This window comes from Paramisgurnus dabryanus, chromosome 6, assembly GCF_030506205.2.
Source record: "Paramisgurnus dabryanus chromosome 6, PD_genome_1.1, whole genome shotgun sequence".
Lineage (NCBI taxonomy): Eukaryota > Metazoa > Chordata > Actinopteri > Cypriniformes > Cobitidae > Paramisgurnus > Paramisgurnus dabryanus.
In genome coordinates this window covers 4,228,382-4,254,796 of record NC_133342.1, presented here as the reverse complement: position 1 = coordinate 4,254,796, position 26,415 = coordinate 4,228,382, and the positions used below count along the sequence as shown (strand labels likewise).

The following is a 26,415-nucleotide window of genomic DNA, read 5'->3' as shown; positions in this document are numbered from 1 at the left end:
TCTAATTAAACACTTGAACCTCGTTATAAAACAAATTCCAGTTATTTTTGTTATAATGTTTTGCCTATAGGTGTGATATTTATTCCACACAATTTGATAGGAAAGCATACACAAATGTTCAAGTGGGTGGGCCTTTAAAGGGCTGTACAAATTACAGTGAAAAAAGCAAGGCAGCATGTTTGGTCAGAGGTGTTTGGATATCATTCATTTATCTATCTATCCATACTGTATATCCTTGCTCAAGGGCACCAAAAATCTGCCTTGTCCACCATAACAAAAGAGCTTTAGAAAGGCACAGTTGTGGCAACCAAAGAAAGCAGTCACCTTATATTTTAGATCACATGACTACGAAAGAGTTTTTGACAGGGTTGTAACCTTTAATGTTATTTTAACCAATAATCACTTCCATTTTCTCTGTATGATATCATAAAAGGACACATACTTCACTTGCATTAGAAGCATTTTAATAGCTCATCAATCCATATAATACAATCAGAAGGTTTCACAGATCCACACTGCTGATATATCTGATTTGATAAACCGTAATTGGATGATTCACAAGATGAAAATTCATTTTTAATTAGTTGAACAATTAAAATTAAAATGATGTTAGAAACAACGGATTACTTATAACAAAGACATGAGCAGCCGATTATTCAAATTGTTAATAAAATTAAGGATTTTGTAGTATATTATCAATATCTCATATGTGTTATTAATTATGCATATTTTTACTGTATTTATTTGTAGGTATTAAACTAAGATGACTTGCAGTATGTCTGAATGTCGAGACTGACCAATCAGAATCAAGTATTGTAGAGTGTCGTGTAATAAACTAAATTAACTCTGCCTCCCAGGGTAGAGTTCGTGCAAGTTCAGTATTCAAATTTTTGTTTAGTAGGAAGCGAATCTGAACTCCAGGTGCAATTAACAAACTTGACTGGTATTTGAAAACATCATAATCTGTCAAATGTCCTTCTTCTTTTTCAAAATGTACAACATATCGATAAGTGTAATATTCACCATTTGCTATTTCTTTTCCTTTGTAAAACCCCACCCACGAGTCAGAAAAGTAATCTTGCCAATCACTGAAGGTCTTCTTGATGTACAGCCGAGCACTTGCTCTACCATCTTCACCGTAGAGACGCAGACCAGCATCAAACCCTTTAATTTCAACAGGGATGACAGCATTACCATATGAGGAGATATCAGTATTACTTGGAGCCAAACTGTCAAAATCTGATGGTGACATCATCTCTGTTTCAGGACCTGCCCAAGGTGTAGTTTTTGCTAGCACATAGTTATAGTTCTTGTCCAGTAGAAATCGAATCTGAACTCCTGGAGCAATTGCTAAACTTGACTGGTATTCATAAATATCATAATCCTTTGTGTTATCTTCTTCTCCTTTTTGAAATTTCACAGCATACTGATGTGTGCTGTATTTATCATTTGCTTCTTCTGGACCCTTGTAAAACCCTACCCATGAGTAGTAGAAGTCATTTTGCCAGTTTGTGAAGGTCTTCTTGATGTAGAGCCGAGCACAAGCATAACCGTCTTCAGTGTATAGTTCCAGACCTGCATCAAACCCGTTTATTCTTGTGGTGAAATGATCAAACTCTAAATCATGGCAAAATATTGATTCGGAAAACTCGATTTGGAAACCAGCTGTTAGTGAATGTAACTGTTGGTTACAAAAAGAGTTGACTGTAAAGGGGACATCACCAGTGTATCCTGTTCTTTTTAGGAAATTATAGCATCTTTTACATTCTTCTTTGCCATCATATGGTTGATTGATCCTCTTGATATTGTTTATAAGAGAAGAATCAATCTCATATGTGGCATCATGATCAAATTCCCCACTGTTATTAATATGTGCCGTAATGTAGACACTGTAAACAGTTTTTGGACTATTTGGGTTCACTGAGATCATGAGCCTATCCATGTTATTCAATGGTTTCTCTTTATTATAATACTTCCTCACGTAGCACGGCAGTTTTTTGCCCTCAGGGTACTTGTGCTTATCAGGGTACTTATAATTTAGATTCCCAACTGAATAGTATTGTACCCCTCTAATACTTATGTTTGGGAGGATTTCTTCGTAATTTTTAAACTCATGAAAGCCAAAGTTGCCCTTTGGATTAAAATCAGAATTCATATGAATTACATTTTGATCAGCACGATCAACTTGTTGGGCAAACCAGAACAACAGCTGGAGTCCATGACGGGGAAAAGGTTTGCCATAGCCAACATTCTTCAAGTCATCAATGTTTTTCAGTTTTCCCACAGCAGAGACTGAGGCCAAAAAAAGACAGAGCAACAGGGTAGAGAGTCTCATGGCATCCATGACAAAATCTTCAGAAAAAAAATGAAAGATTGTACAACAAACATTTAGGCATCAAATTCTGTTTGAGTTATTAGTTTTAAAATCACAAAGTGTTATAAAACTAATGTTTTAATAACTTGTTATAGTTGACTTTGAAGTAATGTACTGTATATTAACACATTATCTTTGCCAAAATGTGTGTTAAATAACAGTTAAATAACTTTTTAATATCCATTTAATAAAAGTTTTTAGTGTAACAATCGTATTTAATATTTTGTATTATTTGTTAGACTGACACCCAAAAAATTAAGTATAAGATCATCCTACCACTGACTGAAGACTCCTTGCTTTGTTCCTCCACAACTTTTACTCCATGTGATAATATCTTTTTTCCAAAAGGGGTATGTAAGCATAAAAAGTGCTATTCTGGTAAAAGCTGCTCTCAGCATTTTTTCTTTACTTTGACCATCAGGACAGTTCTTCTTTTATTTAACATTCAAAAAATTTTGCTCATGCACAAAACCTCATCATAACCTGAGCACAGTTAACAATCAAGTCTCAGCTATTTGCATAGTCTAGTAGTATGGAGAATCTAATTCTGGAGCAAATCTTCAGATAACATAAAAAAGAAAAAAAACTCTTTGTTTTACTCAAATAAATATGTACTTTAATGAGGGAAGACCAATTCTTCAATCCTCTAAATCTACTTGTCCTCTCAGTGTCACAGTGAGTAGAAGCAGCATTTCAGGCCAAAGGCAGGGTATACTCTGGATTGATACCAATCAATCAATCTATCATATGGCAAACTCAGTCACACATCCAAATGCAACTTACTGACTACCGTATACAGTTTTGCCTGCAAGCCTGCAGGGAGGGATTAAAAAGCAAAAAGCTGCAGTACTCAAGAAGACCAGAAGGGAGGTCAGTAGAGAATAAATAAGTATATAATGAATAAGTGAGAAAAGACCATATCTTGAAGATTTTTTTATTTTATAAATATTTGAACAGAAACAAAAGGACTCCTGATTCTTTGCAGAAACAGGTTTTAAAAGTGTAGCAAGTGTGAGAAACTGGTCTTTGTTAGTTTTAATGTTGATGTTGTAAATTGCGGGAAATTTTTATGCCTACATCAGCAGAATTGGGCAGCCAATAATTACTCAACAGTCGGGTAGCATCATTTATTATTAATAAAAATTAAAGTGCCTTTTGTCTAACGACGCCTTTTAGTTGTGACTTACAATCACAGCTTTTCTCTTTTAATAACAATAAGTAAAAAAAAGATCAAATTAAAAGATTGGTGTCTAGTTACTGGCAATGGGTTTTTTGTACTTATTGAAGAGTCTTCTTTTCTTGTCTTGGCATTAGCAGAAGGGTTGTGAGTTCATATTGTTGATTGTATAGTCACTGGAATAGGATAACATAAATATCTGGCAACGGTCTTGTTGATTATAGCAAATTAAATTACGGCTCAATTGTATTAAAGTGGGTAGGCGTTAATAAGCTTAAGCTTCCACCTAATCCTTTTGAGCATCATTTCCATGTTTTTATTTTCTTTCTTCCTTTTTTCTTTCTTGTATTGTATTGAAAGTTGTTATATGTTGAACTTTGTGTAACTTGCTCAAATAAATAAAGATGATAATGATGATAATCAGCAGAGCCTCTTGTACCTTATTGCTTACATAAAAAAATTATTTTACAAGTAAGGACACCACAAAACAAACTGCCCCAAAAGGAAATTTCAAAAATGTCAAAAAACATAACCTAAACGTAAACCATAACTTAACCAATAAAATTTGAGGGAAATAATAGATTAAAATTGTATAAAACCCCATAACCATGTTCTAAGCCTAAATTAACATGGACCCTAAATTGTAACTCTGCATTCTGATTGGTTGATAGAGATAGAGAAGTAGTTTAATTCATGTTCATCGTACATTGTGTCCTTCACTTATGCTTACCACTTTTTAGCTATTAACCAAATGTAACACATTTTAACAAAAGCCCTTCAACATTTCTGGTGAGCATACAATACAGAAGTCGTCATATAAGTCAACTTCAATATAGTGATGAATGGAAGACAACGTGTCAGAAATGCCCCTTTATTCTACTACTGTCCCTTATGTCTGTGACTTTCTCCAAAACACCAAGTTTGGTCTCCGTTATGTTTATCCATGGGCGCAGATTCAACAGAGGCTCCGCCCCGTCTGCAGACGGGTCTCGCGACTGCTGCAGCTTCCTCCGCCCCGGATGTCGCGCTGTCCACCACATGCGCGTCTTTCCGGTTAAAGGATGGTTTGCTCTCTGAATCAGTGTTTATGTTCAATTTTGTATTTTTTGAGTGTTTTATCGACCGCCGAGTAGTGACAGTCGATCTCTTAAAGGATATAACTTCGTCTTAATTCATATGTGGTCATGACTCATGTCATTCAAAACAACCAGCACTATGTACAGCGGGTTAGCAGCAGCATCCCAACCTAGCTGAAGGTACGTTTGCAAGTTTCATTACATCTTGAGCAATGCATGATTATTATGTTTAATATTTAAACATTTACAGAATAAATAGTAGAAATCAAAGTTTAATCAGCAGTCGCAATTTATGCACGTAAATATTTAAACGGGAATACAAAATAGCTTGTAGATTAAGTTAATGGTTTATTTAAACTACAGTATATACAATGCTGAATAATGTTTAATAATATAAATATAAATAATATAACACTAGAAACGGTTGCCATGCAAACAGAGACTGAGCACAATGGGATATTTGTCGATACGAGCTTCCCCGCTGATGACTCCTCCCTCTTCTGTGACTACACCACGCCCCTCTCCAGTGTGCTGGGCGAGGTCACATGGCTCCGCCCACAGGTGCAATTATATTCTTTTACAGTGCATCTAGATTTATTTTCAGTGATCATGTCAAGGCAATGTATACAGGGTTTCCCGCAGAAAATTTGTTAGTTAAGGTGGTAGGGTTGTGCAGGTGGGTGGGCCGGGGGCGTGGCAATCAAAGGGGCGTCATGATGAAAATATTTTTATTTAAAACACTCAAATAAAACTAAATTTTGAAGAAACTATGACAGAAAATGAACACATACTAGATTATTAATGAATTAAATGTTTTATCAACAGGCTAGTTATCCTCCAGACATTGAAGGACCATGTCTTTCTCTCATTTTGGCCATGTGGTGCATGCCCGCTCACAGTGTGAAGCGCATCCACGCTATTCTCCGAGATGCACTTGACGGCCTTTTGTGCAGCAAAATTTTTTTTTGGACAACCTTGTTAAGGTGGTAGGGTATCCCAGCTTAGGTGGGCCGCCCGAACTGAAAAGTGCTGCGGGAAACCCTGGTATATGACCGTAAGTAGAGTTGGCACTATTGAGCAGTGCTTTCTGTTGTCTACCCATAGGAGATCTGTGAGCATCCTCAACTCTTCCCTGATGACCCTGTTGGGGCAAACCCAAAGCAAGGCATTCTGGGAGACTGCTGGTTGCTCTGTGCCTGCTCCATGTTACTCAAGAACCAGCATTTGATGAACAAGGTAAATTAATTTGTGTAATATGTAAATGTTTTGTCATAAGTCTAATTATTTGTTCGATTGTTTTCTTACATATCAGATTGTCAGGTATTTCCACAGGAACAGCCTTTATGGGGTGACAGTGGTTACCACGGTGATTTCCGGTTCTGCTTCTGGTGGAACGGGCACTGGATAGAGGTACGAGTGGATGACCGGCTGCCCTGTATCAATAGCACTCCCTGCTTCTCGCGATGTCAGAGCCCCAGAGCATTCTGGGTGGCACTGCTGGAGAAAGCATATGCCAAGTAAGTGCTAGTTTGAAAAAAATGCTGTAACGGGCATGACCTCTTTGATTCATATTTTAACATAAATATATAATAAACATACATTTGAATCTTCCTTTACACAAGGTTACACGGTTCATATGAGCGTTTGTGGGCGGGGCAAGTATGCGAGGCCATGGTGGACTTAAGTGGAACCATTGCAGAACGATGGAGTTTAAAAAGAATGGAGTCACCACAACAGTCCAACAAAATCCAGACTCAGGACACACCCAATGGGATGAGTCTATCACAACTTTCAGATGAATTGAAAAAGCGATGTTCCATCAGCTGCTCTGTTCACAGCGCCACCACTGGTGAGAAAGAAAAGTAACTTAGGCTAGGCTTACATGTCAAATGTAGCGTTTTTGAAAAAATTCACGTACACATGAAAGTGCTGTCAAAATGATCCATGTTTAAATGTATCCACAAAAATGTCTAGAACGCTGTATTATGCGTGCCAGGCCAGTAGTTGGCGATGTTACTTTGTAAAGAAACACTACGTGCCTTAGCACATATGCATTCTTTTACAGAGATAAATACATAAAATCAAGATAGCAAATGCATCAGACTATTTTGTTTGGATGGATGATGAGGACCACGTAATACGCATACATGACTTATATGAAACGATAATGACATTGTTGTTTTTTTAGAAACTTGGACTTTGAAACCTTTTTTCAAATTTTGTGCTTTTGAGACCCCAAATGCTGTGGTCGTGTAAAATTTAAAATCCATAAAAACTTTTCAGGATATGGTTGAAAACGTTATTGTGTAAATGGCACTTTATTTTATTGTTGTGTTTATATATAGTTATTATAGATAACAGATTGTGAAAATTATTCTTTTTAGATAGTAATTTATAGTTAGCAGGTTGTTATTTTTTTCTTATTTACTATAAAATTTGTAGTTTTACAAAATACAACATATAAAGCACTTTCTTTCCATTCACATAAAAGTTTAACATAAAATGCATATGCAATAAAAACAAAGCTTTAAGCATGTGTATAGTATAAAGGATATAGGGGCAAGTGGTCTACTTTTCCCCAGTTCATTCAGTTATATAGACGTTTCAGCAGTAACAACATAAACAAGCGGCTTTCGTGGTCAACATTTAACTTCCGGCAAACTCCGCTAAGAATAAATAACAAAAAAGTCCTTTTAAAGTAGTTTATTTATATAACAAGCAAAATAAACAACATGTAGATTACCTAGAAAACCAAAACATTTGTTATTTTCGATGAGGTATTTGTTCAAGAGTTTAGTTTAGCAACTATCAGAGCATTAAAAAAACTGAAACCGGAACGCGTAAATCAATTTGTTAAACATTGTGTTAGTAGCGAATCCCAATGAACACGCCTAATAAAAAATGACAAATGCATGAACGTAAATGTTTCAGTAGCAGTAATGATATCATGGTAATTTTTAACAACACTTAAATGAAAGGAGTTATTTTTGTTTATTAAAAATAAAATATATACAGACGTAGAAACCTGACTGATTATCGTAAAATTAAAGTTGTCTGTCTGTCTTTCTGCAGGAGTCCTAGAGCTTGGCCAGTTTCACGCCATGAGTGTGATGGAGTGGACAAATGCAATAACAAAAACTGGTGATCGAGTGCAGCTAATCAGGATTCGAAATCCCTGGGGTAGAAGGAGTTGGGGCGGGACCTGGAAGGAGAGGTAACCCCTCTGTTAATAAACACGTTTGTCTGCCAAAGAAAATTAGTCAAAGTTAACGGTGAATAGCACATTTCTCCTTTTTATAGTTGCATTGGTTCATTAAAAAAAAAAAAACAGTTTTTGTGTAGTAGTGATAGTCCGGTATATTGAAGTGGCCGTTATATCGGCTGATATTTGGATTTTTATTATTATCGGCATTGGCTGATAAATCTTTCTGTTCCTTAAATTTGTCGCTCTTAATGAAAAGACATTCAGATGTAAAGCCAAAAGTGTAACAGACAGTTAAATGACTAATTAAAGGGGCCATAGCATGAAAATTTGACTTTTCCATGTTTAAGTGCTATAATTTGGTCCCCAGTGCTTCTATCAACATAGAAAATGTAAAAATAAAGAACAACCCAGTAACTTAGTTTTGGTAAACCATTCTCTGCAAGCACATGAAAAATTTGTTCATTGAAATTTGCCTCCCCTTGTGATGTCATAAGAGGATCTTATTACAATAATACTGCCCCTTAATCTGCACTATCCAACCACGGCACTGCCATTTAATGTAGAGAGATAAAATTATTGACAGCACAATTGAGTTTCAATTTCAACAAACAACCATTTCCCATTGTCTTATATCGGCCATATTGCTTCCTAATGTTGATATCGGCATTGGCCATCGGTCGACCACTACTTTTGTGTGATGCTGTATCTGTGTCGCATCCAAATCCATGACAAGAACATAAACAGATATTCCCTAAGTCTCTCTTTAAGACCATATAATGAGGTTATACATTTCAAGTTTCTTTATTTTCCAAAAACTGCAGTTCCCTTTCGAGGAACTCGAGCTGCGTCGCCATAGCAACGCTTTGGGGAACGCCTCGGCGTGACTGATCTGAAGCACGTGTAGAACATAATCAATAATTAGATGATTGGAAATAGGCTGGATGCCGCGCGGACCACGGGTATAAGGAGGCATCCCACACAAACACACTCGCTTTTAGTGCCTCAGCAAGTGACTGCGTGTACGTTTGCATAAATCTGAAGTATGTTTTATGAAGTTCGAGTATGTGTATCTCCCTGTCGGCGCGATATCACAGACAAGGATTCACATGTGTCTAGAGCGCGGCACGCACAGTTGGCTCTTGAGAAACCTGGCTGTGTGCACTGTGAGCATTCCCGTGCACGTGTTGCGCTCCAGCTTCGCGCTAGAGAAGGATATCTCAAGGCTCGCGTCCTCACGGATCCGGTCCCGCTTCTGTCGAGGCAAAGCGGTGACTGCACTCGTGCGTGCAGGCGGCGGTATCCCCGCCTACACCCGTGACATCTGTCTCTCGCTCTCTAGGAAGCTTGGGTTCGCGGCTGCGATCCCGCTTCTCAGTGGCGGTTGCACTCGTGGGAGTCGCCATATGATTTCGCGCAGGCGGCGGTATCTCCGCCTGCACGTGAAGTCCCTCTCTCTCACTCGCCGGATCGGGAAGGCGCCCTGCGTGAGAGCCATATATTTTCAGCTGTCTATCTCCGGAGAGATGGATCATCTTCATAATCCGCCTACTGTTTAAGGCTAAACGTGCAGTCTCCACGTGAAGCCTCCTCTCTTCTTACAGTATGGAGGTATTATATGTATGTACATACACATAATAATGAAAATAATAATTAAACTCATTTTGAGATTAGTGAGCTGCATACATAGCCATCTTTGATCTTTTGCACGTTTCTCCTAATCTTTGCTTGTGTCGTCAATGTAAGCTGTGACTTTACTTACGAACCCCTCCGCAGCTGAGTAACAGCTGAGTAAGCCCGGGTTACAGCTCTTCTCTGTCCCGACCAGCTGATCGCATTGTGACAATGATATGATTGACGTGAGGTGCAGATGAAAAATCTGATCACGCATGCCTTATTCTCGCTGTCACAGAAAGCGCGTCTCATGAATGCGTAGCAACGAAAGACGCGCATCCTCTCACGCATTTTGAAAGAACAAAGCAGCGCGTTGACACGCGTTTAACATGCGCTTTTAGATACGACACGTAAACATTTACATCAATAATCAAACGGATATACAACTAAGTAAATAAAAATCTTTCTGCGGGCCGAACTATGTTATATGTTTGACAGAAGACTTGCGCTGAACGCGGAGACTTCCGCCACTTAATATGTTCGTGCGGAAACCCACGTATTATGTTCCGCACAGGCGCACACAAAATGCATTCGGCCATTCGGTGCACGTGTGCACCGTGCCGAAAGCCCTGAACCGAAACGGTCCGGTTCGAATACACGTACCGTTACACCCCTAGTGCCTGCTTCCCTTCAGTGCCCTCGCAGGGCACACTCACTGCTGTGCGTAGTACCACAGGCAGCTGCAATTAACCTTCACCTGCACTGGTGGAACTGCATACAGCCGGCTCCAGTGGGGAGCAGGTATACATTCTTGTGCAGGAGGCTGTAGAACCTCCACATGAGAGAAATGATGACCTACAGCCATTGCTTTATTGTTTCAAAGGAGGGATTTGTAATTGTTCAATGATGCAGCTCAGTCCTATCCTGTGACTGAGACAGACTGCGATTTAATCAGATCCGAGGACTGATTCCTTACATAGAGCTTATGTCTTCATTCAACCGTCTCGCATGATCTATGTCACGCACCGTTTTTTGCGTGCTGTGGTAACAGGAAGAAAGCATGGCTTCTGTCCCAAGGTCCTGTGTTGGGTGCGCGTTGTCGATGTGTGACGCTGACAACAGTAGCGTCCCTCACAAGTTGGTGCGATTATGGAAAGCCAAAAGGATCAAAATCGCTGAAACTCATCATCGGCTATGGCACTGAAATTGCCTTGGAAATGATGGTGGTATGGGTTAGACTCCCATTTCCTTCTAGACCTGAGGAGCCATCATGTGTTTGTCTAGACAGACATCACATCGGTGGTTTCTTAAATGAATCTCTAAGGAGGTCTGCAATCAAAGTCACGCATCATTGTCTGCGTGCTCTGGTGGTGTGAAGAAAACCTTGGTTTCTATCCTAAGGACTGTTTTGGGTGTGCGCTGCTGGCGTGTGTTGCTGACAACAGGCACATCCCTTACAGGTTGGAGTACAGTTATGGAAAGCCGATAGTGCCAAAATCACAACATTGTTGATTTTGGGATAATGGCATTTGTGGTCTCTGGACAAACTGTACTCGTTGACGACAGTTTAGACCCAGGCCACTTGCATATGGCAGATGCCCTGTAAGGCAAAGCCCATTCCCGGGGAGTTAAGATTCCAGCCAGATGTAGTGAACCACATCTGGAGAGTATTTGGACGCGCAGAGGTGGATCTGTTTGCGTCTCAGGACACCACACACTGCCTAATGTGGTTTTCTCTTCTTTCCCCCAATCACTCTGCCACAGAAGTTCTGGAGAAAGTTTGCCAGAGATCTGATAGCTGTCAGCTTGGCCTTGGAGGGGGCCAGGCTCGCAGGTTCAGGTCTCCCAACTGAGGTTGTGGAGACCATACTTTACTCCTGACAGTCCCAGTCAACTGCCCTGTTGTTGTGGTGCTGAAGTTTCTGCAGGAACAAATCTCTGCTGGCTTAACTCCTTCCACTCTTAAGGTTTAGGTGGCAGCAGTCTCTGCCTACCATACTCCTTTGGAAGGATGTCAGGCTCCCAACTGAGGTTGTGGAGACCAGATGATTACTCCAGAGCTCCCTCACGGAGCTTAGGCCCTAAGTGGAGAAACTTCACCTCATGGTGTTCAGCTCACGTGACAGACCCTATCACCTGCCCTGTTTATGTGGTGCTGAGGTTTCTGCAGGAGCAATTCTCCGCTGGCTTAATTCCTTCCACTCTTAAGGCTTAGGTGGCAGCGGTTTCTGCCTTCCGTATTCCTTCTGGAAGGACCTCATATTTCGTCTGGACAACCCTCGAGAGAGCTTTATGCCCTTAAGTGGAGAATCTTTCACCTATTGGTGTTTAACTCCCCTTACAAACCCAGTCAACTGCCGTGTTTATGTGGTACTGAGGTTTCTGCAGCAGCAATTCTCTGCTGGCTTAACTCCTTCCACCCCTTAAGGTCTAGGTGGCAGCAGTCTCTGCCTACCATGCTCCTTTGAAGTGACCTCATGCTCCCGAATGAGGTTGTGGGAACCAGATTATTACTTCAGAGCTCCCTCAACAAGGAAGCTTATGCCCTAAAGTAGAGAAACTTCACATTTCAGTGTTCAGCTCACCTGACAGACCCAGTCAACTGCCCCTTGACGTGGTACTGAGGTTTCTGCAGGAGCAATTCTCTGCTGGGTTAACTCCTTCCACCCTAAGGTTTAGGTGGCAGCAGTCTCTGCCTACCATACTCCTTTGGAAGGATGTCAGGCTCCCAACTGAGGTTGTGGAGACCATATCATTACTCCACCTTTAAGGTATAGGTGGCAGCAGTTTCTGCCTACCATACACTTCTGGACTCTCTGAGGGCAGTCTACATACCAGGCCACCTGAATGTGGCAGATGCCCCTTCGAGACAACAGACATCTCCGGTGGGAGTGGAAACTTCATCTAGATGTGGTGAACCACATCTGGAAAAGGTTAGGACGCGCAGAGGTAGATCTGTTTGCATCCCAGGACACCACACTTTGCCCACTGTGGTTTTCCGTGGTACAGGCATGGCCGAGGCTACGTCTGTATGCTTTCCCCCGTGGTTGTGTTTATCCCTCCACGGGGCGACTTTATTCCCTTAAGTGGGAAATGTTCACCTCTTGGTGTTCAGCTCATCTGACAGACCCAGTTAGCGCGGACCATGAAAAGTTGAATTTGGTGTGTCTTGTGCGAGCACTGGATACGTATGTTCACAGGACTGCTCAGTGGAGGAAGTCCGAGCAGTTATTTGTGTGCTTTGGTTCACCCAGAAAAGGTTTACCGGCGACCAAGCAGACTCTGAGCAGATGGATAGTGGATACTATCTCACTGGCGTATGAACATCAGGGCTTACCCTCACCCGTAGCTGTGAGGGCCCACTCTACCCGGGGTATGGCTGCCTCTAAGGCCTTAGGGTCAGGCGCTTCACTCCAGGACGTATGTGATGCGGCCGGTTGGTCTTCGCCGCTCACCTTCGTCAGATTTTATAATTAAGACCCTCCTTGGGGTCCCAGGTTCTCTTGCCTTGACTGTGTTCAGTTATACACGCTACAGGCATTTGGTAGTATGGAAGCGTGGGCATCTCGTTCCCCAAAGCGTTGCTATGGCGACGCAGCTCGAGTTCCTCGAAAGGGAACGTCTCGGGTTACGTAGGTAACCCTGGTTCCCTGAGAAGGGAACGAGACGCTGCGTCTCCATGCCATACTCCCTGCATCCCTGTAGGCACTTGCTTCGGCACTGGTAGCGAGTGTGTTTGTGTGGGATGCCTTCTTATACCTGTGGTCCGCGCGGCATCCAGCCTATTTCCAATCATCTAATTATTGATTATGTTCTACACGTGCTTCAGATCAGTCACGCCGAGGCGTTCCCCAAAGCGTTGCTATGGCGACGCAGCGTCTCGTTCCCTTCTCAGGGAACCAGGGTTACCTACGTAACCCGAGACGTTTTATGTCAGCCTGACTGACTCTTTATCTCTAAAGTGGATCAGGGTGGAGTTGTCTAGAACCAGCATGTGCTCAGGCTCTGCTGGGCCGTACGGCAGAGGGGGAATTCTGGATGGACGAGACGGAATTCCTGCAGGAATTTGATGAGGTCACAGTGAGTTACCCGATCAGTGAGACAGGACACCTCCAGAGCATTTACACAGGTATTTTCATTTGATAAAATAACACTGCCATCTCTCATACGTTTAATAATACAGAGAGGTGTTCACTTCATATGTGTCTCTCCATCTCTTTACATGCAGGTGCTTTTCTAACCCACAGTCACCAGATCGGAGGCCGCTGGGTCAAAGGTCACTCTGCAGGCGGCTGCCGTAACAACAGCACTTTTATCACCAATCCTAAATACTGGCTGAAGGTGTGTGAGAGGGGAGAAGTGTTGCTGTCATTGATGCAGTATGCAATACCTGAACCACCAGCAGAGGGCGGTGTGAAGCAGCACCCACACCTGCAGGCCATTGCACTTCACGTGTGGAAGGTTAGAGAGAGAGATAACTCATCTTTCTGTCTAAAAGCAAGTAAATAAAAAAATTAATTAATGCATGTCTACTATTTTGGGCTTTGGCATCACACTCCTTCTTACTTTGAAACATTTGTGTATTATTTTCTTTAAGCTCTTAACATATTTTCGGTGTATTTCTTTATAGGTGGAGATGAAGCGCTTTAACCTGATGCAGACCATCAGCAGCCCACCCCTTGTGTCACACACACATGCGTACGACCGTGAGGTGGTTTTACACACACACCTGAGCTCTGGGTTTTACCTGCTGGTTCCTAGCACCTTCGTGCAGGGAGCTGAAGGACGGTTTCTTCTGAGAGTTCATTCATCCTGTATGACCTCTCTTAGGTAACGTGCATCTGATGTAATAACAGCCAATTTATGTACTTTCATTCACTTTTACTTGATGCAATGCATTTGAGTTATTCATTTTATTAGTCTGTGCATGAACTCATGACCTTGTTGTTGCTAGTAGGGATGCACCAAATATTCAGCCACTGAAAATTTTCAGCCAAAAAACGAAAATGCTCAAAAAATCCAAAAAATATTTGGTAGCTGAATATTTTTATCACCAAAACAAGTGGCCGAAATATTTTGATGACGCAAAAAGAAACCGCGACCTGCACGTGCTTGTCTGAAGCAACATGTCTGTGGTGTGGACGTATTTCAGTATCCCTGTGTCTCAATTCGTTTCCTAGCTCCCGAGGTCGTGAATCATTACGGATCACGGATCGGCTCGCATGCGATTCGCTGTGTTTAAAACAGTGGTGAGAGGATTATAGACACTTGATTTTTATACTCTCTTTTTCAGAGTACTTTTATGTATTGGTATATAAAGACAGCTTAAACAAATTTGTAAAAAAAAGTTTTTTTAGATAATTCCTGCCTATCCTGCATTTTAAGTGTATGTATAGATTAGAGTCAGAAACCAGTCTGTGCTTATTTGGTCTTAAAGAGACAGTAACCTCAATTAACCTTCTTACGTCTGTGTCATTAATGTTAATCAAACAACCCAAGACAAAGAGAAAATGACTTCTGTAGCTCTAAAAAAATAATCACAGTTAATTTATACAATAAAGACAGTGTTATGATTCATTTAATTCGATTTCTGTACCTAATGCTAATTTTAGACCTTACTTAATGTACATCTTGGTTCTTTTTTATAAATGTTTGTAATTTCTTTATTTGTTATTAGATTTTTTCCACCCTTTTTTGCTGATCTGAAAAGTAATCCGATCCATGCCTCAAAATCTGTAATGTGATTTGAACTGTGAGTTTTGTGATCTGTCACACCCCTAGTGAAGTTAGTACACAGTCATAGCCACAAATTGAATGGTACTTATAATTGGCATAATTTCTTTCAGTGTTTCGGCTTTTAGCCTTGGTTTACTCTTTTTCGGTTTCGGCCAAGAATTTTCATTTCGGTGCATCCCTAGTTGCTAGCATTGTGCTTTACCAGATACAGAAACCCCAGATTTGACTACAACAAGCCAAAAGACATTTTTTTAGATCACACTTTTCAGTGGTCCAAAATGTATTTTTCTTTTCAGTGTGATGAAATCGGCGACTCCTTCCCAGCACTGTTCAGAAGGAGAGTGGGAGTCCATCAGCTCTCGTGGATGTTGGACTGTCGGTTCGACTGCTGGAGGAGGTCGCAACTTCCCCACACATGGGCGCAACCCCCGCATACCCCTCGCTGTGACCTATGACCCTGGAGGGAACAATGTTAGGGTCACTCTACGTCAAAACAGGCCAGAAGATGCCTTACATGCCATTGGCTTCCATATTTATCAGGTTAGATCTTAAGAAAGCTCCAATCCACCTGCTCACAAACATATTTTTATTTTGTAAAATTTAGCACCTCTACTTTTCTGTCTTTCAATAGGCTACTGTCTAAAGCTTTTCAGAGGAACACACTTATGAATGGTTGACTTAAAGTTGTCTCTGCATATTAAACTAATATAAGAGAAGGCTTTTACATCAAAAAATGACACAATTTGCATGTGACGTAATTATTCATGAAGTGATGTCGTTTTTTTGCAGAAAAACAAAAGCACAAACATTGTGTTTATGAGTTGATGAAAGTACCATCCCTAAAGCTAGTGATGTTTTTGTGTCCAGGTACCTGATGGTGGCTCTCTCTCCTCATTGGCCACTAATGTCACGTCTCCGGTGGTTAGCTGTGTGCCTCATGCCCATTCCCAGGAAGTCAGCGTGTTTTGCCGTCTGCAGCCGGGCGAGTACGCTGTAATTCCCTCCACATACCAGCCTGATCTCAGCGCTCACTTTACACTGACCTTAGCACGCAGGATATATCGGTAAGGACCCCACCTATACAGATGCTAGCAGCTCAAAATGACACATGTACGTTGGATATATTGAAGTGTTTCTTTAATGCTCTTGCTTTTTTAAGTTAAATTGTGTTAATGTACACACCTCAGTATAAAAATCTCTTATGCTAGTTTAAGGTGTAGTGGCAACTGTTAGGACATCTTTAGTGGTTGTACCTCCTCAAAATATGTAAACATTTTGGTTTGTGACACCATATAAAGATGCATATATCATGACCATGGGTCAAATAATAGTTAACATATTTAATAATAGTTAATAGATAACAGAAAAAAATTGATATTAACCACCTAGCCAATTGTGAATGATTAAAAAAGCCAAATAAATAAAATAAGTTGCTCTTAAACCTGGGGGCGTGTCTGCTGTCGGTGTGAAACCACGCCCACTTGGAGGAAAGCTGCTGTCTCTCTCAACTTTCCAATACAGCTGCAACCTGAATGGATGCTTGTGATTGTTTTAGGGGCGGGGCCATGCTCGTTTTAGGGCCGCCTAAAAAATTCTGAACAAAGAAATGGTGAAAAACGATTCTTGTTAAACGATCTACCTCTGCAATTCAGTACTACATAGTTCAGAGTCTTTGTGACGTGTTTTAGCAATAAATTTCTAATCGTTATAATGTGTTAAAAAGCTATTTTCAAGGTTGACTTTACAGGGACTCAAAGAAAACACAAATTTAACAAAATAATTTTGTTAACATTAAATGTGTTTAAAAGGCCTTTGTCACTAAATGTATGTGATTCAAGTATGATGCATAATATGAATTGTAAATGTAGTATAATAATGTAGATTTTGTATAAATAAGTATTTAAGATGCATTAAAGAGTCATGAGGGAATGTCTGTACTGTCTGTGCGCAAAATCTATTTGAAAACCGGCTTTATTTGTGCAATTTTTTTGGTGCTGCTGGATCTACAGTAGGTACACACTGCAATTCTAAAAACATGGATTGCTATATAGTAATCCAAAATCATTGTGTTCTGGTACAGATGAGGTCTAAAGCTGTCCAATTTCTCTACAGGAAAGCAATGCAGAGTCAGGAGTGTTTGGGTCGTGCCATTCGGGAGGTAAGAATTTGTGTTCAAATGATGTTAAGCATGGAAAACTATGATATGAAATGATATTAATGAAATGAAATAGTATCGTATATGGCAGAGTTTTTTAAACTGTGAGTGACAAAGTGGGATATGGTGTATATTGCGCTTGGCTCTAGTGGTGAATGACACACAAAATAAAGGTTTAGTCTAGCTAATGGCAAGCAATGTATATACCTTAAGATATTTTGATATTGCATTAAACATACATTTTATTAATACAATTAAAATACTCTATTAAATAAGTGGGTTGCAAAATGAAAAGTTTGGGAACTTCTGGTATATGGTGCATCATACCATTTACACTTTTCTTGGTTGTGTGGTGGTAAATAATCTTGAATGATCAATTGTAATCTGTAATGCACCATCTGGGTTTGTAAGATGCTCAACTTTTTTGCTTTTTCTAAAATAGGTCTCCTGTATCTCTGTGATGAGACGCTAGTCTTGGGGAAGTGGATCAGATGTCCATGCTTAGATAGTGTGTACTGGTTCTTTTCATTTTGGGCTAGAGATGAAAGTCTTTTTAACACAATGAAATTTTACAGTGATTAAAGTTCAGATGATGTGCAGTCAGAGGTTTGTTTATTTGCCAACTTTCAGTGTTTTTAACTTCAGTGTTATGTATGTGATGTGTTTTGCACTCGTGTAAGATATTTATTTATTTTCTTTGCATTTAAATTATGTTTTGTTTTACATCTAGGTTGCAAATAAAAATAAAATAATTTCATATGTATTATCTCTTATTTATGTATGTTTTTCGTATTAATTATAAGAAAATAAGCATTATCACAGTTATTCAATAGATAACCCATCCTTACTGATATATGTGAACCTAGTTGTTTGTTAAATTAACAGCAAGTAAAACAATATCAACGGGATTCATACAGCTACCGTATTATAAAGATACTGTACTTATATTGTAATATATTGTAAAAAGTTTTAGCTATATTGCTTACAACAAAAACAAAAGAAAGAGCAAGAAGTACCAATGAAAACAAAAGAGATAATATTCAGACAAAATTAAGTGTGTGTGTGTTTCTGTAAAGTGAGTACTTAAGATATTGTACCATGTATTTTACTATTGTCACTACAATAAAACCGTATTGAGGTAATCTTAATGCTAATTGCATTTTAAAAGAAAATCCCCTATTGATTATATCTTGTTGATATATATATATATATATATATATATATATATATATATATATATATATATATATCCATATTTGTGTCACAGACAGTTTATAATAATCTATTAAGTTACTTAAATAAAACTTGCTCTGCTCACTACAAATAATTTACCAAGTGGACAGTGTGCACGTCGTCCGCTGGGGTGCGATCATGCACGCGCCCGCCAGCAATCGGGCGCGGCGCCGTTGCTGCGGAATTGACGGGGCTGCCGTCGGCGCGCGAGCGGATACGGAGACCCACCTAGAAAATAATGAACAACAAATTTGACGCGTGAGTAATGATTACAAAGCTGCGCGTTACGGCGGTGTTACTAATTCGTGAATGCGTAAGCATGCGTGTCTCTCGTCCTTTCAACACGGAGCAAGATAAAGGGAGAGAGAGAGGGAAAGAGGTGTGTCTGTGAGCTTTGGCATGGACTGGGTTGTCACCGTGTTTTGCTGTTGGCCTCGTGCATTGGTTTTAAAAAAGCAACATAAACGCAACCGGGCAAATGCCCCGGAGCTGAATGCGCACAGCCCCTGGGCCGATAAAGAATCATCGGGTACGAGTGCGCTTGAGCAGCGGGGGCAGGTGCTCTGTAACCCGGGCAGAAACTCTCTTCTGGAGCATACTGGAGGAGTGTGACGATGGTTATAAACGTGTGGTTTGCTAAAAAGCGAAACTGTAACGTTAAAAAGCGAATGTTGTATATTACTTTATGTTTGCAAACTTTCCATGCAAAACGAAGTTGGGTACCTTGGTAATAAACCTCAGTTTACTGTAACCATACAGTAGCATAACTGTCATTTGTAGTAAAAGTATAGTAACATAACCACAGATTTACAATATCACCAAAACAATCAAGAGTTTAATTATGGTATTTGTAGTAAAACTGTGTTAAACAATTGGTAGTCAGTCTGCACTAAAAAAAAAATTACTGGACTTTTACTATAGTAAAACCATGGTTTTATTTTTAGAACGGGCGGTGACTCTGTAAACTTATACCTCAGGGCCTCTGTCCTATTTGTACTAAAGTTTCAAGTGTCATGTATAAAAATTATAATAAAATACCATACCACACCATAGCAGTCTTTAAAGTACTTAATGTAAATATCTTGTACATAGAGTATTTCGAAAATGTCATAATCATGGTATTACCATCTGATACTGTCACAGTGCCACCATCCTATTGCCTTTCTAAAAAGCTTTTTTGATCACTTGTGAGTTATGTTTGAAGGGTTTGGGTTGAATTGATATTCTGGTTGAATTCACAGTGAGAATTAAGATATTGTGGTTTTGTAATAATGTAGAGATCTGTCTCTCTTTAAGCCTGAAAGATGATGACAGTGGAGACCATGACCAGGAAAACAACGCACCGAAAGATGGGGAGAAGGAAAAAAATGATGACGAGGAGAAGGATTCAAACACTAAGAGAAAGGTGGGTGTTCGATATTAGTAAATATATCTCATATTCTAGGCATACATTGGGCTGAATCTAATCAGGTGTGACACATTTGTTTTGTACAACTGTGACCTGTTAAATTCTGCTGAAAATTCTTATTTTTACTGTTAGTATTGCCAATTTAAACCTTTAAAAAATGTGATATGCATATTTTTTAATAACACTATAAAATTAACGCTCCATTTTATGAAAAAAAATATATACACAGGCTTGTTTGATTGCTCTATGAATATAATGGTCCCATTCGTTTTTGCAGTTGGTACTGTTGAGCTACTTGTGTTTTGTAATAATAATAAAAATAATGCTATGGGTCAGATTAACTAAAAACTACCGCCAGCACAAACCATCATTTTGGCGTTAAAGGTGGAGTGCATGATTTCTGAAAAACGCTTTGGAAAAGGGAGTTAGACTCTACCAAAACAGACTTGAACCCAATCAGTAGTAAGACGCGTGCCCTGTGTGTGAGGCGGGTTTATCAAAAGAAGGTCCAGATTCTAAGGGCGTGCTTGTTTAGGTGATTTCAAATGTCAACATTGGCTTTCAAACATCGTGCACTCCGCCTTTAAATAACGACTGTCAGAATTTACTAAAGTCGTGCAGTGTATAATTAACACTGAAAAGGTGTTGCCTAGTTATTTTTGCGACTAACCTTATTGCATCTGCATTTCTAGGAGTTTCCCTTTCAGACGCAAAATTTATGGGAGAAGAGTATTTAAATGGTTCACGCAAAGCGATTTACTAAGGATTGTGCTTGTTAAATTAGTGGCATTTGCGCCATTATTTAACACCAAAAAGCATGTCTTAAACAACTTTTTTACCTGGCTTTTAGATATAGCGGCATTTCGCCGTAATTCATTGAGAAACATAGCAAGCATCTTCGGACGATCAATCGGAGCATCCCTATCAAATTTGCTGGAGAAATCGCATGTGATTTTTATGAGCATCTCGTTGGTAAAGCCGGTTCCTTGATTAGTAGTAAATGGAGCGGCATTTACTACACAGAGCCGTATTTCACGGAGAAGCTAGGCACTGTCGCATTCATAATCACATGCCATTTATCGTGCTGCCCTATTTCACACCCTGCATTTTCAGCTGTGGTATCCGTGGTGCTGAACTCATGCGCATCAGGGGTTAGTAGATCACCCGCAACTGAGGAGCATCAGCTCTGCTTATTTGCAACCCTAAACTAATTTGCCCTGCTCTTAGCAGATAAAGTTGATCATTATAAAAATTCTATTTTGCGCTTGTGTTATTGAATTCGCACATTTTTTGTAAATTCCCACTCCCATCAGAGCTTTTTTGGAATTGCGCTAATTTGCCCTGTTTTGTAAATTTGGCCCTATATTTCCTATGTATTTTATGTGCATGTTTTTATATTTGCCTGTACTACTCTGTATTTGCTGTAACACTGTAACACAAATACAATCTTATGGCAAATCGTAGGTGTTTTTACAAGGTGGTTAATTAGTATAAATTTGTACGATCAAATTTGTAAATTTTTCAAGATTTGCCCTCGACCCTTTGACATTGGGTCAAGGGGCAAGTGAAGTAAATTACTTACTTTGAGTTACTTACTTTACACTTTTTATGTACACATTTCAGTGAGATCAGGTTGGTACACTGTAAAAAATAAATACAGGTAGTTGAGAAAATGTAAAAAAAATTGAGGCAACCTGATGCAGTAAGATTTTTGCATGTTCCCTATTGTTTTAACATTAAGCCAACATAAATTTGTTCATTACTTTATTTTACTTATCAAATTGATCAGCTCACATAGTTTAAAAATAGCTAAAAATAAAGTTCTTAACTTTGTTACTAGATAATTCATATATCCTCAGAGAGGATAAACAGTTTAAACCGTTTGTGTTGAAATCACTTTCAGCACCAATAGCATTGCATCATGCAGTTTGACTTCATCACTGGAAACCCAAACATCAACCATGGGGATAATCATCAAATATCAGTCATTAAAATAACACAACTAATGAAAAACAACAGCAGCATACTAAAACAGTATTCTTAAAAAAGAAAACAACGAAATTAACACCCCACATTCATGGGAACTTTCAAAACTATTGAAATAAATCTTTATTTCCTTTGTTGGGAAACATTTTGAAATCTGATTTTGGACAGTGTAAACTGCTTTGCTATAATTCAAAATTGTGAAAGCGTTTAAAAAAAATATAATAATTAAAATCTGCTTGTGTATGCTTCAGGCAGTGGTCCCAGGGGCCGGCGAGCACCCTCTCCAATACAACTACACATTTTGGTATTCTCGCCGTACACCAGGACGGCCGGCCAGCACGCAGAGCTACGAACAGAATATCAAACAAATCGGGAGCTTTGCTTCGGTACGTGCATACATGTATATTAATACACATTCACCAAAATATTTATTCATATGTTGAACATTCAGATTCTCTGTTGTTTAAAGTTAGACTGCCGTGTTGTAGATCATACAGTATGATTGACAGCTCAACAGCTGTTTTGTAATCTCAGGTGGAGCAGTTCTGGCGTTTTTATAGTCACATGATCAGACCGGGCGATCTGACTGGTCACAGTGATTTTCATCTGTTTAAAGAAGGAATCAAGCCCATGTGGGAGGTGAGTGTGACATAACAATTGTCTTTCTTCAGGAAATTAGTTTCAATAAAATATAAAGTATGTTTATTTTGTGCCACACTGCAACAATATGACGTCTATCAAACTAATCTCTACTGATAGTCCCTCCCCAAATTTTTTCTCTTTGCCTTGTTCCTAGGATGATGCTAATAAGAGTGGAGGTAAATGGATCATTCGGCTTCGTAAAGGTCTGGCGTCTCGCTGCTGGGAGAATCTGATCTTAGCAATGCTGGGGGAACAATTTATGGTAGGAGAGGAGATCTGTGGAGCTGTCGTGTCCGTTCGCTTTCAGGTATTGCAGACATCTTATCTTTATGCATCACACATCTATATTGCAGCACAAGTTTAGGATTTCAGACTACTACAATATCGCATATTCACTATATTATTAAATTATTCTTATTAAATTATCAAATTATTCTTACTCTGTGTGTATTCTTTTTAAAAGGAGGATATTATTTCTATCTGGAATAAGACGGCCAGTGATCAGGCCACCACTGCTCGCATTAGAGACACTTTACGCAGAGTTCTCAATCTGCCTCCTAATACCATTATGGAGTATAAAACACACACCGACAGTATCAAGTGAGTTACTGGACACGCACACCATCTCCACATCTCTGCCTATTAAGAAGCTTATTATATAAGCATGTGCCAATGACTGGAAAATCACTGGTAAAACTAATAGATTTAGCACACACAACGTCAAAAACAATATTAGTAAGAAAAATATATCTTCAACTTTTTTATTGTTTGATTGACATTGAGACAGACAGCTTTAAGATCTGCTATAATGCAAGGATCTAATATAATGTTACACATCAGATATTTTCCCCAACAGTTAACCAAACATTCAAGACATAAGAGATTATAGGTCCTAGCTGCATGTATCTTGTCAAAACAGATATTTTCAAAACTGTAAATGTTGTGTATATGTGTATATATTGGAGTCGCACGCTTCTGACCTGTTAGTCAGTGCGAGGAAGATAGTTTTAAAGTCTTGTTACTCATAATAACTTTTTTAACATTAATCAAGTTCTAAACTTTAGATCAAGCAAGTACTCGAATTCCTGCATGTTTTAAAACAGAAACCAAAATGTCAGACACGAATGTGGATGGACACGCATCTTTGTATTAGAACAAACATTTAGGCAGTGTTGTGCCTGAGTGAGTTCATTGAAGGATAGTTCATGAACTCGTTCATATTTTGGGCAAACGTGAACTGAACGTACTGTACTGTATGTACGTCCGATGAAACCGTCTATAAAGTATTGTAATATCAGAGAATGGGTGTTTTTTATTTCAAACTTTTAGCACTATGTTTATTTAATATACTGTATATATGTGTAATAATTGCTAATATTGATAATGTTGTGTTTGTGTGTGTTCATTTAGAGCCTGGGAGGATTTCCATGGTTTAGTAAATGCAGCTGGAGGTCGCTAGTGTTTTATCCCAAATGTGTGTAATGGTTACAAACTTTTCATACATATCTATACATAACAAAAATATTTAACCACATATTTTTCTTAAGACTTTTTAAATACATGAAGGTGCTGTTTTTTAAATTATATTATGAATATTGCATATTTGCCCAGCTGTATTGTTACTAGAGCTCATACACGCTCCTACTGTAAGTTTATTTTCATCCGCTTGTTAAATTATGACGTAAAGAATACGGTTTCTGGGTCCAACCCATCTGACAGAGAATTAGATGATTATCTTTATTATTATGTACCAACCACCACAAAATTGCTCAAACTTTACATTACCTTACATTTATATGTGTTTTATACACACAACGTCAATGCAACCAGGGAAAAACTAAGAAAATGTCACAGCTCAAGACTCCAACTAAAACAAACACGGATCACCATAATGGTGACTTTAAATGAAACAAAACATCAACATCTAAACGTAATACTTGAATTGTGTTTTCTACAGCAATATTTTTACAGAACTTTATAGAAATAATGTTTTATAACAGTTTAAAATGTTCTCCTATCATTTACATAACAAGCAAAAATGTAAATTTAAAAAATAGTTGTTTTAAACATTGTGTGAACATTAAAACATGACATTGTCATAACGTTTGAAAATGGTAGAATGTAACATTACTTTAATGTTCAGACAACCCAGAAATGTTCTTAGAATGTAAAAAAACTGGACACTTTATGTCAACAGAACGTTTTTGGGAACGTTGGGAACTTTCAAGGAGTGTTCTTAGAACTTTTTTTTTTTTAGCTGGGAAGACTCCACTTATCCAATAGAGAATATTATTTAAACAGCCGTCAATACGCACTATTTATTCATATCACACATTTAAGCAAAATTTGATTAAACTCGCAGTGTACGCAGCAGTCTCCGGGCTCACAGAATCACAGACAGCAATATATTAATAATTCGTAAAATATCCATGTCCAGGTCATCTCAGATTTTGTTATAGAGATAAAAATTAGGATCGGGGTTTTTTGGTATTTTTGCATTATGATTCGACCGCACATTAGTGTGTTTTTGTTTGTTAATTCCCTATGGCATTTGAAATCAGTTGGACCCGGAAGCAGTGCATAAGGTCAGACTTAACAAGCGAAATGTTTCAGCTTCATTATTTTGTAATATCACTGGTTAACAATATATTGTTTTTACTCATATCTAGATTATGGTGATAATATTCCCAAAGAAGACGACATGCCAAAAGACGATGACCTGATAATTGATTTTCTGTTGAAAAAAAACAAAACAAGGGATCTCGTCAGCATGAGAGGTTTTACCACCAAAAGCAGGTGGATTCTGTTTTATCACATTACCTGAAAGCTGTTACACAAGAAAGAACCAAATCATCGAAATGCAAAAGAGTTTATCGGCTGAACCAAGAGGTTGACATATCAGAGAAAAGTGGGTGGAGCCAGTGGGACCACGGAGCTCAGCCGCTGTGATCTGAACTACATGCTGGGAACTGCCACGGTTGTCCAAATAAAATTACACACCATTGTGTAGTACAGACACGTTTACCCAAATTAGCATTTGAATAATGCAGTGTCTAAAAAAAAGATGGACTGAGCAGAAAGACGGATTTTGTTTAGGTCATGTGCGGTCACAGGTTGATGGGAATATTTTACTACAGTGCAGTATTTTAGCTACAGTGTTGAGATTTGTTTTAACGTAGATCTGTTGTACAAAAAAATGAGTTATATTTCTAAACCTATTTGAAAAGATTTAAAATGGAGACTTTATTTCTTGTTGATAAGAGTGTAAACCCAAAGGACAGAGCCCTCCCTGAGGTGAGTACCATGGTGGGTACCATGCTGCCTGATTCACTGTGCCTGGCCTTCAGGCCTTCGCCTCCAACAAAACGGATTTTCAAAATCACTGGCATTTTGCTGGGGGGAGGCGTCACTAGATGTGTCGTGTGATGTCATCGCTCTAGCGTTCTTTTAATAGAAGTCCTGGTTTCAGAATCGACAGAAATCAAACTGTTTTTTTCATGGATATGTAGTGTTAACACTGATGTGAAGTTAATGGGGGCTCTAGTATCAATACTGCCTGAAATTCAGTGCTGGTGCTGGATAACGTTGTATTTGCGGTACAAAAAAAGAGAAAATGTGGTTTGTAATTATGATTGATGACAGCAATAAATGTTGATTATGCATCTGCTGCTAATTTCCAGCTATGGAGTGGTTTAATTGATAATATGTGACATATTGGTAAAGTTACTTTTTGTGATTTTACTGGGTTTGTTTTATGTAAAATCATCCTATAGGGGTTAAAGGGGTCATAGCGTGAAACATTTTTTAAGTGC

The 26,415-nt window shown here is 39.0% G+C and overlaps 2 protein-coding genes across 4 annotated transcripts; one reads left to right on the top strand and one right to left on the bottom strand.

The window, feature by feature from the left end:
- Positions 1-555: 555 nt before the first annotated feature.
- Positions 556-2,679, bottom strand: LOC135744289 (uncharacterized). Its single transcript, XM_065262307.1, has 2 exons — positions 2,651-2,679; positions 556-2,352 (listed from the first exon to the last, which is right to left on the bottom strand). Exon 2 carries the CDS (start codon positions 2,342-2,344, stop codon positions 836-838), a length of 1,509 nt encoding a protein of 502 aa, XP_065118379.1. The 5' UTR covers positions 2,345-2,352; positions 2,651-2,679; the 3' UTR covers positions 556-835.
- Positions 2,680-4,588: 1,909 nt separating this feature from the next.
- LOC135744064 (eukaryotic translation initiation factor 4E type 2-like) lies at positions 4,589-26,276 on the top strand. 3 transcript variants are annotated; one of them, XM_065262017.2, is made up of 18 exons: positions 4,589-4,807; positions 5,046-5,188; positions 5,732-5,863; positions 5,948-6,144; positions 6,250-6,476; positions 7,700-7,841; positions 13,406-13,572; positions 13,672-13,904; positions 14,074-14,273; positions 15,476-15,719; positions 16,047-16,243; positions 19,864-19,972; positions 22,213-22,347; positions 22,496-22,600; positions 22,758-22,910; positions 23,067-23,203; positions 24,014-24,077; positions 25,273-26,276. In XM_065262017.2, the coding sequence occupies exons 2-17, from the start codon at positions 5,057-5,059 to the stop codon at positions 24,060-24,062; spliced, it is 2,559 nt and encodes an 852-aa protein (XP_065118089.1). In that variant the 5' UTR covers positions 4,589-4,807; positions 5,046-5,056; the 3' UTR covers positions 24,063-24,077; positions 25,273-26,276. The 3 variants fall into 3 exon arrangements, with proteins under 3 accessions (XP_065118089.1, XP_065118091.1, XP_065118092.1); XM_065262019.2 differs by lacking the exons at positions 24,014-24,077; positions 25,273-26,276 and having other exon boundaries at positions 23,067-23,207; XM_065262020.1 differs by lacking the exons at positions 4,589-4,807; positions 5,046-5,188; positions 5,732-5,863; ... (6 more) ...; positions 15,476-15,719; positions 16,047-16,243 and adding an exon at positions 18,691-18,825.
- The last annotated feature ends 139 nt before the right edge of the window (positions 26,277-26,415 follow it).

Excerpts from the sequence above, each read along its gene's own strand:
- LOC135744289 (XM_065262307.1), bottom strand. The coding sequence starts at position 2,344 with ATGGATGCCATGAGACTCTCTACCCTGTTGCTCTGTCTTTTTTTGGCC.
- LOC135744064 (XM_065262017.2), top strand. The coding sequence starts at position 5,057 with ATGCAAACAGAGACTGAGCACAATGGGATATTTGTCGATACGAGCTTC. Across the intron at positions 6,145-6,249 it reads CTGGAGAAAGCATATGCCAA|GTTACACGGTTCATATGAGC; the intron begins GTAAGTGCTAGT and ends CCTTTACACAAG. Across the intron at positions 6,477-7,699 it reads TGTTCACAGCGCCACCACTG|GAGTCCTAGAGCTTGGCCAG; the intron begins GTGAGAAAGAAA and ends GTCTTTCTGCAG.